This window comes from Rana temporaria, chromosome 5 (assembly GCF_905171775.1).
Source record: "Rana temporaria chromosome 5, aRanTem1.1, whole genome shotgun sequence".
Taxonomy (NCBI): Eukaryota; Metazoa; Chordata; class Amphibia; order Anura; family Ranidae; genus Rana; species Rana temporaria.
In genome coordinates, this window is record NC_053493.1 from 169485327 (window position 1) to 169498138 (window position 12812).

Genomic DNA, 12812 nt, shown 5'->3' on the forward strand with positions numbered 1-12812 from the left:
GTCCATTTACCAGCAGCAGTGTACATGAGGTCTTAGGCCCCGTACACATGAGAGGATCCATCCGCTGGAATTGATCCGCGGACCGGCTCCAGCGGATAGATCCCCTGGTGTGTACAATCCAGCGGATCTGTTTCCGCTGATTTTTATCCCCTGGGATGGATTTCCAGCGGATAAAAATTTTAAGACATGCTTTAAAATCTATCCGCTTGAATCCATCCCAACGGATTGATCCGCTGGTCTATACAGACTCACCGGATCAATCCGTCCGAATCAATCCCCCGCATGCGTCGTAATGATTCGACGCATGCGTGAAATTCCTTATATGACAGCGTCGCACATGTCGCCGCGTCATTAACGCGGCGACGGCGCGACACATCATCGCGATGGGATTTCGGTGCGGATTTCGATCCGATGGTGAGTACACTCCATCGGATCAAAATCCTCGGAAATCCTCGAGAGGATTTATCCGCGGAAACGGTCCGATGGACCGTATCCGCGGATAAATCCTCTCGTGTGTACTAGGCCTTAGGGGGGCTGCTGCACACAGAAGGCTTTTTATCTTATTTAATAGAATGTATGAAGATAAAAAAAAATCTGCCTTTACAAGCCTTTTAATGTTGGTGTAAATGATCTGGTTACTGGGCAGGCTTCTTCACCCCAGATGATTTCCACAGTCTCCATGGCTTGTGGTGTAATGTAAGAAGGGTTGAAATTTAAGCGCCGTGCCACTCCACTGCTAAGAAGTCCAGTTCCAACTTTATTCCATTAAAAGTCAGGTGTACAGATCAAAAAATATTCAATGTGTTTCGGCGGTCTATGTGCCCCCTTTATCAGGGCTAGAAAGAACAGAAGAAGATTATCATGTCAATCTGACATCAATACAATGTCCCCTCCACTGGGTCATAATTAAAACTAATAATTACATACAAAATGAGAGCTGAACAAAAATATTAATAAAAATATGGGTCCTGAAAGATAAAAAATAATAATTGTATTAATAGCTTTAATAGTAATCATAACCAAAATGATACATTATGGATGAAATTATAACAAGAAGAGGAAAAAAAAAATTATTGAAACTGGTGTATAAATTGAACCATACATTATACCATCTGATTGTACAATCATAAATTGGTACAAAAAATTATGAAAATGTTAATGATAGTACTACTAAGAATAATTATCCTTAATTATAAAATACATACAGGTTTAAAACCTTTTTTTGAGCTAGTAAGAATATATACTGTATTTATTGGCGTATATAACTCACTTTTTTACCCTCAAAATAGTGGGTAAACTGTGCCTGCGTGTTATACGCAGGGGGCTGTGGAAAGTTTTTTTTTTCCTGAAACTTCCCTCTTAAAGTTAGGGGGCCAGATTCACGAAGCAGATACGACGGTGTATCTCAGATACACCATCGTATCTCAGCTTTTTTCAGGTCCTATCTATGCGCCTGATTCATAGAACCAGTTACGCATAGATAGGGCTGAGATCCGACAGTGTTACACTGTGTTACACTGTCGGATCTTTTTTTTGAATTAAAAATGGCGCCGGGGGCGTTCCCGCTGATTTACACTGAATAATATGTAAATCAGCGAGATACGCGAAATTCACGACCGTACGCGGACCCGACGCAGTGTTCTTACGTCGTTTCCGTAGCGCGGTACCCGTCGTATACTTACCCATGCTAAAAGCAGGGGTAAGTATTGTTAAGTATGGCCGTCGTTCCCGCGTCGATTTGTATTTTTTTACGTAGTTTCCGTAAGTCGTTCTCGAATACGGAACTACGTAGTTTGCGTACGCATCGAAACCACTGACGTCCTATTGACGTCAGTGGGAGCAATGCACGCCGGGAAATTCCCCGGACGACGCATGCGTATTTAAATCGGCGCGGGAGCGCGCCTGATTTAAATATGACACTCCCCTAGCCGCGGAATTTGAATTCCGCTGGGGGATTTAGGATCCGCCGTCGCAAGTTTGGAGGTAAGTGGTTTGTGAATTAGCCACTTGCCTCCTAAACTTGCGGGAGCGGATCTTAATTCACGTAGAACGAGCGGATCTATAGATCCGCTGCGCTACGTGAATCTGGCCCAGGGTGTGTGTTATATGCCGATAAATTGTTACATGTAGTAGGTGAGGTTGAAAAAAGACACCAGTCCATCATATATTTGTGATTATATGTCAGTATTACATTGTATATCCCTGTATGTTGTGGTTGTTCAGGTGCTTATCTAATAGTTTTTTGAAACCATCGATGCCCCCGCTTAGACCACCGCCTGTGGAAAGGAATTCCACATCCTTGCTGCACTTACAGTAAAAAAACTCTCTACGTAGTTTAAGGTTAAACCTCTTTTTTATTAATTTTAATGAGTGACCACGTGTCTTGTTAACCACTTAAGACCCGGACCTTTATGCAGGACCTAGCCAGTTTTTGCGATTCGGCACTGCGTCGCTTTAACTGACAATTGCGCGGTCGTGCGATGTGGCTCCCAAACAAAATTTGGCGTCCTTTTTTTCCCACAAATAGAGCTTTCTTTTGGTGGTATTTGATTACCTCTGCGGTTTTTATTTTTTGCGCTATAAACAAAAATAAAGCGACAATTTTGAAAAAAATGCTATATTTTTTACTTTTTGATATAATAAATATCCCCCAAAAAGATATAAAAAAAAATGTTTTTCCTTAGTTTAGGCCGATACGTATTCTTCTACCTATTTTTGGTAAAAAAAAAATCGCAATAAGCGTTTATCGATTGGTTTGCGCAAAATTTATAGCGTTTGCAAAATAGGATTTTTATTGCATTTTTATTAATTATTTTTTTACTACTAATGGTGGCGATCAGCGATTTTTTTCGTGACTGCGACATTATGGCGGACACATCAGACAATTTTGACACATTTTTGGGACCATTGTCATTTTCACAGCAAAAAATGCTATAAAATGCATTGTTTACTGTGACAATTACAGTGCAGTTTAGGAGTTAACCTGTAGGGGTTGTGTGACCTCATATGTTTTTCTAACTGTAGGGGGGCGGGGCTGGACGTGTGACGTTATTGATCGTGCTTCCCTATATTAGGGAACACACGATCAATGGAGCTGCCACTGTGAAGAACAGGGAAGCTGTGTTTACACGCAGCTCTCCCCGTTCTTCAGCTCCGGGGACCGATCGCGGGACTCCGGCGGCGATCGGGTCCGCAGGTCCCGCGGCCACGGAGCTTCGGACCGGGTCGCGGGCCTGCGACCCACGGCTGGGCACTTAAAGAGGACGTACAGGTACATGCTTGTGCCCAGCCGTGCCATTCTGCCGACGTATATCTGCAGGAGGCAGTCCTTAAGTGCCTTTCCGCAAAAAAGCTTTATACCTATTGTGCGGTCACCAGTATGGCATTTGTAAATTTAAATCGCATCCCCTCTCAAGCGTCTCTAATCCAGAGAGAGTAAGTTCAGTGCTCGCAACCTTTCTTCGTAACGAACATCCTCAAGACCCTTTAGCTTTGTTCATTGTCGCTCCATTTGCAGTACATCCTTTCTGAGGACTGGTGCCCAGAACTGGGCAGCATACTCGAGGTGCAGTCGGACCAGAGTCTTGTAGAGCGGAACAATTCTTGTTTTATCTCTGGAGTTAATCCCCTTTTTAATGCATGCCAATATTTTGTTTGCTTTGTTGGCAGCAGCATTGCAGGCCATTACTGAGCATATCATCTACTAGGACCCCCAGGTCTTTTTTGCATCCTAGATTCCCCCAGAGGTCCCCCCCAGTGAGTAGATTGCATTCATATTTTTGCCACCCAAATGCATTATTTTAAATTCTTCTACCCTGAACCTCATTTGCCATGTAGTTGCCCACCCCATTAATTTGTTCAGATATTTTTGCAAGGTTTCCACATCCTTCAGAGAAATTATTGCCCTGCTTAGCTTAGTATCGTCCGCAAATATTGAACTGTTTACCCCATCCTCCAGGTCGTTTGTAAACAAAATAAATAGGATTGGTCCCATCACAGAACCTGGGGGACCCCAGTACCCACCCCTACCCATTCCGAATATTCCCCATTTATCACCACCCTCGCCCTTGTAGCCAGTTATCAATCCATGTGCTCATCCTATGGTCCATGCCAATAGAAATGACAAAATATATCCAAAGAGCTGATAGAAGCCACACACTGTACAATCTGGCTGTCCATTTGCTGAACAAGCCACCCAGCTTTAAAGATTTCATACATCATGAGGTAAAATTAAAATGCCCATTCCATTGGTGGATCCAAGCACTACTGTGCAATCTGATTGTATTGTGTGTGTGTGTGTGTGTGTGTGTGTGTGTGTGTGTGTGTGTAACCTAGAAGGTGATCAAAAGATTATGGACCCGCAGGTTGAAAGGTACATCTGGGGGAATATGTCATTTGTGGCAGATCATTTGTGTGTGTGTGTGTGTGTGTGTGTACAGGCAATTGCTGTATGGAGTAAGATCCATAGAATAGTGTGTCTATGATCAAATACACTGACTCATGTTGATGGTATACATTAAAGAGACAGATCTGAGTGAAAGAAAACTGTGAATTACCTTGACTGGCAATCAAGTTAACAAACCAGTAGTGAACTGGACCTATAATGGTATCTGTAGGAATGACAGAATGAAAGCAGGGCGAGTGTTAGGTAACGTTATTAGTGGTAAGAATTGGTGGGGAAATGAGAGAAATCCTTACTTATTCCAGTGTGAGTTGAAAACACAGGGCTAATCAGCAACTTGCTTGGCAGCAATCATGCTAGCCAAGTAGCCAGGTTTATAAGAATAAAGGGCCAGATCCTCAAAAGAGATACGCAGACTTAACTGCTGTTCAGTCTGTGTCTAACTTTGGAAACGATCCTCAAAAGGCTTTTTCCAAAGTTAGGCAGAAGATCCGGCATGTGTAATTGAATTACACTGCCGAATCTTAGGATGCAGTACCGCATCCGCCGCTGGGGGCATTTTGAGTCGAAATGCCGTTTCTAGTATGCAAATTAGCACTTAAGGCGATCCACAAAGCTTTCCAGCTTCGTTTTTTCGCCATAAGTTTTATTTTGCAAGTGTAAAACTAGGGCTGATGTTACAAAGTGTAAACTAGTCACACCATGTAAAAGCCCATTCCAGCGACGGCATTTGGTATGCATTCCCGAGGGAGAACTCCACGGCAATTTGTAAAAACAAAACCGGCATGGGTTCCCCCCCCAGGAGCATACCAGGCCCTTAGGTCTGGTATGGGTTGTAAGGAGACCCCCCTACGCCGAAAAATCAACGTAGGGGTCCCCCTACAATCCATACCAGACCCGTATCCAAAGCACGCTACCCGGCCGGTCAGGAAAGGAGTGGGGACGAGCGAGCGCCCCCCCCCCTCCTGAGCCGTGCCAGGCCGCATGCCCTCAACATGGGGGGGTTGGGTGCTCTGGGGCAGGGGGGCGCACTGCGGGCCCCCCCACCCCAGAGCACCCTGTCCCCATGTTGATGAGGACAGGACCTCTTCCCGACAACCCTTGCCGTTGGTTGTCGGGGTCTGCGGGCGGGGTGCTTATAGGAATCTGGGAGTCCCCTCAAATAAGGGGGCCCCCAGATACCGGCCCCCCACCCTAAGTGAATGGATATGGGGTACATCGTACCCCTATCCATTCACCTGTAGGCAAAAAGTTAAAGTTAGTAAACACACAACACAAGGGTTTTTAAAATAATTTATTATTCTGCTCCGGATGCCCCCCCTGTCTTCTTTATTAGCTCTATTAGCAGGGGGGGCTTCTTCTTCCACTCTCCGGGGGTCTTCTCCGCTCTCCGGGGGGGGTTTCTTCTTCCGCTCTCCGGGGGGGGGGCTTCTCCGGACTCCGGCGGTCTTCTTCCATCTTCTCCCCTCTTCCGCTGTTGACTCGGCGAACCCCGGTTCTTCTGCAGATGTCCGGTGCCTTCTTCAGCGCTGGCTGCCTGCTATCTTTGTGTGTTAGCTCAATTTCTAACAGGCAGCCGGCGCGGTCTTCTGTGACGTCAGGGTCTTCTTCTCCCCTCTTCCGATGTTGCCTCGTCGCCTCTTGTCGCTGTAATGATGGAAGCGCGCCTTGCATCCCATTTATATAGGCATCACCGTCCCATCATGCTCCGGTAGGTACCCACGTGGTGGGTGCACGTGGGTAGGCACCCACCACGTGGGTACCTGCCGGAGCATGATGGGACGGTGATGCCTATATAAATGGGATGCAAGGCGCGCTTCCATCATTACAGCGACAAGATGCGACGAGTCAACATCGGAAGAGGGGAGAAGAACAGAAGAGAAGACCCTGACATCACAGAAGACCGTGCCGGCTGCCTGTTAGAAATTGAGCTAACACACAAAGATAGCAGGCAGCCAGCGCTGAAGAAGGCGGCACCGGACATCTGCAGAAGAACCGGGGTTCGCCGAGTCAACAGCGGAAGAGGGGAGAAGATGGAAGAAGACCCCCAGAGTCCGGAGAAGCCCCCCCCAGAGAGCGGAAGAAGAAACCCCCCCCGGAGAGCGGAGAAGACCCCCGGAGAGTGGAAGAAGAAGCCCCCCCTGCTAATAGAGCTAATAAAGAAGACAGGGGGGGCATCCGGAGCAGAATAATAAATTATTTTAAAAACCCTTGTGTTGTGTGTTTACTAACTTTAACTTTTTGCCTACAGGTGAATGGATAGGGGTACGATGTACCCCATATCCATTCACTTAGGGTGGGGGGCCGGTATCTGGGGGCCCCCTTATTTGAGGGGACTCCCAGATTCCTATAAGCACCCCGCCCGCAGACCCCGACAACCAACGGCAAGGGTTGTCGGGAAGAGGTCCTGTCCTCATCAACATGGGGACAGGGTGCTCTGGGGTGGGGGGGCCCGCAGTGCGCCCCCCTGCCCCACAGCACCCAACCCCCCCATGTTGAGGGCATGCGGCCTGGCACGGCTCAGGAGGGGGGGGCGCTCGCTCGTCCCCACTCCCTTCCTGACCGGCCGGGTAGCGTGCTTTGGATACGGGTCTGGTATGGATTGTAGGGGGACCCCTACGTCGATTTTTCGGCGTAGGGGGGTCTCCTTACAACCCATACCAGACCTAAGGGCCTGGTATGCTCCTGGGGGGTGAACCCATGCCGGTTTTTTCTTTGAAAATTGGCATGGAGTTCTCCCTCAGGAATGCATGCCTAGCGACGCTGTCATTTTTTTTTTTTCCCGACGCAACTTTTTTAAGCCGTCGCGATCCTCAAAACTCGGCGTAACTTCGCGCATGCGCAGTACGGCCGGCGCGGGAGCGCGCCTCATTTAAATGGGACTCGCCCCATTTGAATAGGAACGCCTTGCGCCGGCGGAATTTTAGTTACACAGCCTGAAATTTCTAGATAAGTGCTTTGTGGATCGGGCACTTAGGTAGAAATTTTAAGGCAGTGTAACTTAAATGGGATTTTTTAAGTTACGCCAGGTTTTTGTGGATCTGGCCCAAAATGGCTGCAAAAGGAACAAGGGGAGGATCGAAGGAGGAAGGTGTCCAGAGAGTCCAGACACTCCTCCCTCCTTCGATCCTCCCTCTATAAAGTCATATTGTATAATGCATGGTTCAGTTTATACAAATACCAGTTTATCCTTTTTTTTTTGGTTATAGTGAGGTAAGGCTTATTTATTTTTATTTATTTATTTATTTTTTTATTTATTATTTTTTTTATAACAAACCTTTCATACTTGCCTCCACTGTGTAGTTTGTTTTGCACAGAGTGGCCCCAATCCTCGACTTCTGGGGGCGCTGGTAGCTCCTCCCTGCATCATATAACCCCCTAGGAGAAGCGCCCCCCCGGGGATTACCTTGCGGGCGCACTCTTGTCGCCCACATCATTGGCTTTGATTGACAGCAGCAGGAGCCTATGGCTGTGCTGCTATCAATCTATCCAATCGGTCTCCGACGTGGCAAATACGAGGCTCGGTGAGTAAAATGGGGGGGGGGGGGGGGCTGGGGAGCTGGTCAGTGACAGAAGTTTTTTTTTACCTTGAAGCATTAAGATGAAAAAACATGAGGGTTTACAACCCCATTAACATCCTGTCCATAATGTATCATTTTAATAATAGTAATGTAAGTGGAGTAACCCTTTAACGCCTGTGTTCTTGTTTAAGCTGGTTCTATGACCTCTGCCCAGGTTTTCTGTTCAGGGTGGCTCCTTTTCTCTTTTAGGCTCGGTTCACATTGGAACCGGCTGCAGATCGCACAGGAACACTGTGCATCCCCGTTCTCAAGATCAGGGACAATTTTTTGCCTGAAACTGAGCCAAAGACGCACAGTGCGCGCCACAACTGCCCCAGAGATATGTGAATCGTCTGCATAGAGAGCCAGTTACATTCTCCTGCTATGCCAGATGGATGCAGGGAAAACCAGATCCAATTCACATAGGTGTGAACCCAGCCTTTGGTGTCCTTTGGAGCCACCCTTGCATGCAGGCACTAGAGCTGTGTCTCCTTACACTGCTAGCATGATTTACTAAAACTGGTATGTGCAAAACCTGGTGCAACTCTGTTTGGAAACCATTCAGCTTCCAGGTTTTGTTTTACTGTCAAAGCTTAATTGAACAAGCTTAATTGAACAAGCTGAAGTTAGAAGCTGATTGGCTACCATGCACAGCTTCACTAGATTCTGAGTGCTTCAGTTTTAGTAAATCTCCCCCATTGTGCATCATAAGAAACACACAGCCCCATAGCTTAGGGTGCCAAGGCACTCCCCTACTCCTCCCTTCTCCAAGTTTACAGACCAATTCGGAACTGCACTGTCCACTGAAGACTAGAATCTCAGGGAAGCAGCAGTAAGAGACCAGGCGCAGCATTGAAAGTTTGTAAACATTAAGGCTTGGGGTAAGAATTTTAACAAATGGTTTACTGGGGAATTTTTATATCATTGTGCTTAACGTGTTGGGCCCCTTTCACACGGGGTGGATCAGTAATGATCCGCCTCCGTATGCTCAACGGGGATCGCTCCGTTGATCCCCGCTGAGCCGACGGATGACAGGGCGGTCCCCGCACACTGTGCAGGGACCACCCTGTCTTTTCTCCGCTCTCCCCTATGTTCATCCGATCCGATCCACAGACGAAAGGAAAAATAGGGTTTTCTTCCGTCTGCAAAATCGGATCTTTGCGGAGGCGGACGAGATCGGGTGTCAGCGGATTTTCATCCGCTGACACCCGCAATCTCATGGGGACCAATATATGTCCCTTTTTCATCCGCAAACGGATGGATGAAAAAGCGGACATACGGTCCGCACGTGTGAAAGGGGTCTTAGGATAAAAACCACCGTGGATTTAATACTACTCTAATAATAATAATAATAATAATAATAATAATAATAATAATATGACTAATTATTATGGGTTTAATAAATATTTTCAAGCAATGTTTGTGCAACTTAACCTAAGATTAACACATTTTGTTCATGTGAATTCAATTGAATAAAGCGTGAATCATGGGTAAAGGTTGTGTGACTAATGTTTGGAAACATTTATAAATAACCCTTTAACATAAATCATATTTAATGGCTAAAGATCTGCTTATCATCCCTAAAAAATAGTATTAACCACGTTTAAAATGTCCTACATTTTAGCGCTGAAAAAGAATGGGGAGATGGAATACGAGGACTGTCCTTAAATGCAGCTCGCTATGCATTGCTACGTGTTGAACATGGAACAATGCATACTAAAAATTGGAGGTAAGTTTCTGTATCATTTGTTTTTACAGTTGATATTTGTGCAATTGAAACTAATTTTATTAAGCTTTTAAGAGACTGTGTCCCTGAATAAAAGTAAAAAAACACGCAAGCAAATGGGTAATCAGGAACAATATTCATGCCATATGATTGGTTATTTGTAATCAAATTAAACAGAATAGGCCTTTTGGGAAGATGTTTTAGTTGTATCTCATATGTGCTTCCAGTCTACTCTGTCTTACAGTATTACAAAATTTGCTTGTAGATGAAAAAAAATATTACTTTATAAATTCTTATAAATATATTAACAAGATCAAGGGTTATGTGGATTATTAAAATATTTGTGTTCAATTAAGGTGAAGGATATATATATATAAAGTAGAGCAATGTTTAATGTGGTATTATCAAACATGCTGGCTATCAAGAAGGCTAAATTCCTCTTTTAAGAGAATTAAAAGTGTATCTATACCCAATTTTGTTGTTTTTATCCAGTGCTCACGATTTCCCAATCACCATTATGGGGATCTTTAACAGACCGTAAGTGAGGGAAAATCTGCCACAGAGAAATGGACAACAATAAAAAGATGGCAGAGGTTTCTGCATTCCTCTGTTTGGCTATCTCAAATGGAACCCAGATTCTTTCCTACCCTATCCAATACTAAATGATTTTTTTTGGCTATAGATGCACTTTAAGGGTTTCTTCACATCTGTGCATTGCAGTAATGCGTAATAAAAAATGTGCCTTACCACTTGTTTTTGCAGTGCACATTAACACACGATTTGTGGTGCCATTCATTTAAAATTGCACCCCATCTGACCCTGCCGACACAAGTACATTGCAGTGTACCACAGTGCAAACATAAGAACCATTTTCACATTTTTGTTCTATAGTGCTGTGTTAGAAAAAAATAGGATTTTTTTTTTTATACAGCTTACCTGTAAAATCCTTTTCTTGGGAATTCCCAGGAAAAGGATTTTACAGGTAAGCTGTATTAAAAAAAATCCTATTTTTTTCTAATACACAGCACTACAGAACTGTGTTTGCACATCAAAAACTGAGAGTACCTCAGTTTTTTGTAGCAAAGCAATAAGTGTTTTACGTTTAACTCTGAAGAAGGGTGGGAGCTCTGTGTCCCGTGATGTATTCCCAAGAAAAGGATTTTACAGGTAAGCTGTATTAAAAAAATCCTACTTTCTTGATCATACATCACGGGACACAGAGCCTTAATCACTTAATGGGATGTCCCATAGCAGTGCTAAAATTTGAGGGGAGGGAGACACAGATCAGAGTAATACCGCCATCAAGCCAGAGGATCTATACTGCTGCCTGCAGCACACTACGCCCGAAGGCGGCATCCTTGTAACCTCTCACATCTACCTGGTAGCATTTTGTAAATGTATGGACCGAAGACCAAGTAGCAGCCTTACAGATTACTCCCCAGACTGCGGATCTGGAAAAAAAGACGATAGGACTATATCTTTATTCAAAGTTGGGTGAGGACGCAGCACCCACCCTGTCATCATGAATAATTATATACGGTTCTTTACATGAAAGAGCCACCAATTCCGATACCCTCCTTGCTGAGGATATGGCTACAAGAAAAAACTGTTTCTGTGTCAACAGACTTGGAGAAACCTGGTGTAATGGTTCAAAAGGTAGTTTCTGTAAAACAAATGATACCAAATTCAAATCCCATGGGCACACAGGAGACTTAACTGGCAGATTCAAACACAGTGCCCCCTGAACAAAGGCCCTGATTAGGAAATGAGAGGCAAGCTGTTTTTGAAAAAATACAGACAAGGCCGAGATTTGGCCCTTGATAGTGCTCAAAGCCAACTTCATATTTAAGCCCAACTGAAGAAAGGCAAGAATCCTATTAATGGCATACTTCCTAGGATGCCATCTTCTGGGTTCACACCAGGAAACATATGCCTTCCAGATTCTGTAATAGATGAGCCTGGAGGCCGGCTTTCTACCGGTAGCATTAGCCAGAGTGTATAGGACTGGCCCTGAGAGCCCACGTTTACTCAGAATGTGGGTCTTAACAGCCAAACCGTCAAATTTAGACTTTGTAAGGCAGGATAAAATATTGGACCCTACGACAGTAGGTCTGAGCGTGTAGTGAGAGAACTCCGGGTCTTCCTTCTGCCATCCTTATGATTTCTGCATACCAGGGTTTCCTGGGCCAAGCCGGGGCGACCAAAATCAGACTTTTCTTCCTTCCTTCTTGACTCTCTGAAGGAATCGTGGGAGAAGCGGAACTGGAGGAAACGCATAAATCGGGGAATAATGATCCCATGAGATTGTCAGGGCATCTGACCCTTGGGCACAGGGATCTCTTGTTCTTGACACAAAGCTGAACCTGGAAGTCAACAGGTCCACATCTGGGGTTCCCCATTTCTGACATATGATTTGAAACCTGTCGGGATGTAGAGACCATTCTCCTGGACTCAGCTGCCGGCGGCTTAAAAAATCCGCCTGCCAATTTTCTACCCCTGGAATGAAGACCATAGGCAAAGAATATGCTTTTCTGCCAAGGCCAGGATGTGATTCACCTCTTTTTGGGCATCCAGACGTCTGGTGCCCCCTTGGTGATTGATATAGGCCACGGCTGTAGCATTGTCCGACTGAATCCGAACAGGCCAACCTTGCAGTCTGTAAGACCAGACTCTGAGGGCCAGATGAATTGCTCGAATCTCCAGAATGTTGATGGGTAGGAGCTTTTTGGCCCCGGACAACTTCCCCTGGGCAGATGCTTCTTCTAGAACTGAACCCCACAGCCAAGAAGGCTTGCGTCTGTGGTCACCACTTTCCAGGTCACTGGAGTGAAGGATTTTCCTTCTGACAGATTTTGGGGGGAGCAACCACCAATTGAAACTGGGCGTAAGGGACAGCCTCAAATAAGGCTACCATCTTTCCCAATAATCTCATGCATAGCCGGATGGAAGGCCTTCTTTTTGCCTTTATCACTCCGACTAAGTCTCCTATGGCTTTTGCCTTTGGCTTGGAAAGTAATACCTTGCTTTGGGACATGTCTATAATGATGCCCAAGTTCTCCAGCCTTTTTTGAGGCTGCAAGGAAGATTTCTCCAGATTGAGGCCTCAGCCTAGGTACTCTAAATA

The 12812-nt window shown here is 45.3% G+C and overlaps 1 protein-coding gene across 2 annotated transcripts in view; it reads left to right on the plus strand.

Moving 5' to 3' along the window:
- The window catches only part of SLC12A7 (solute carrier family 12 member 7), a 574243-nt gene that overhangs the window by 384005 nt on the left and 177426 nt on the right, over positions 1–12812 (plus strand). For both annotated transcript variants that reach the window (XM_040353352.1, XM_040353353.1), the window contains exon 16: positions 9587–9691. In XM_040353352.1, the coding sequence (XP_040209286.1) occupies positions 9587–9691 (105 nt within the window). The remainder of the gene's footprint in view (positions 1–9586; positions 9692–12812) is intronic.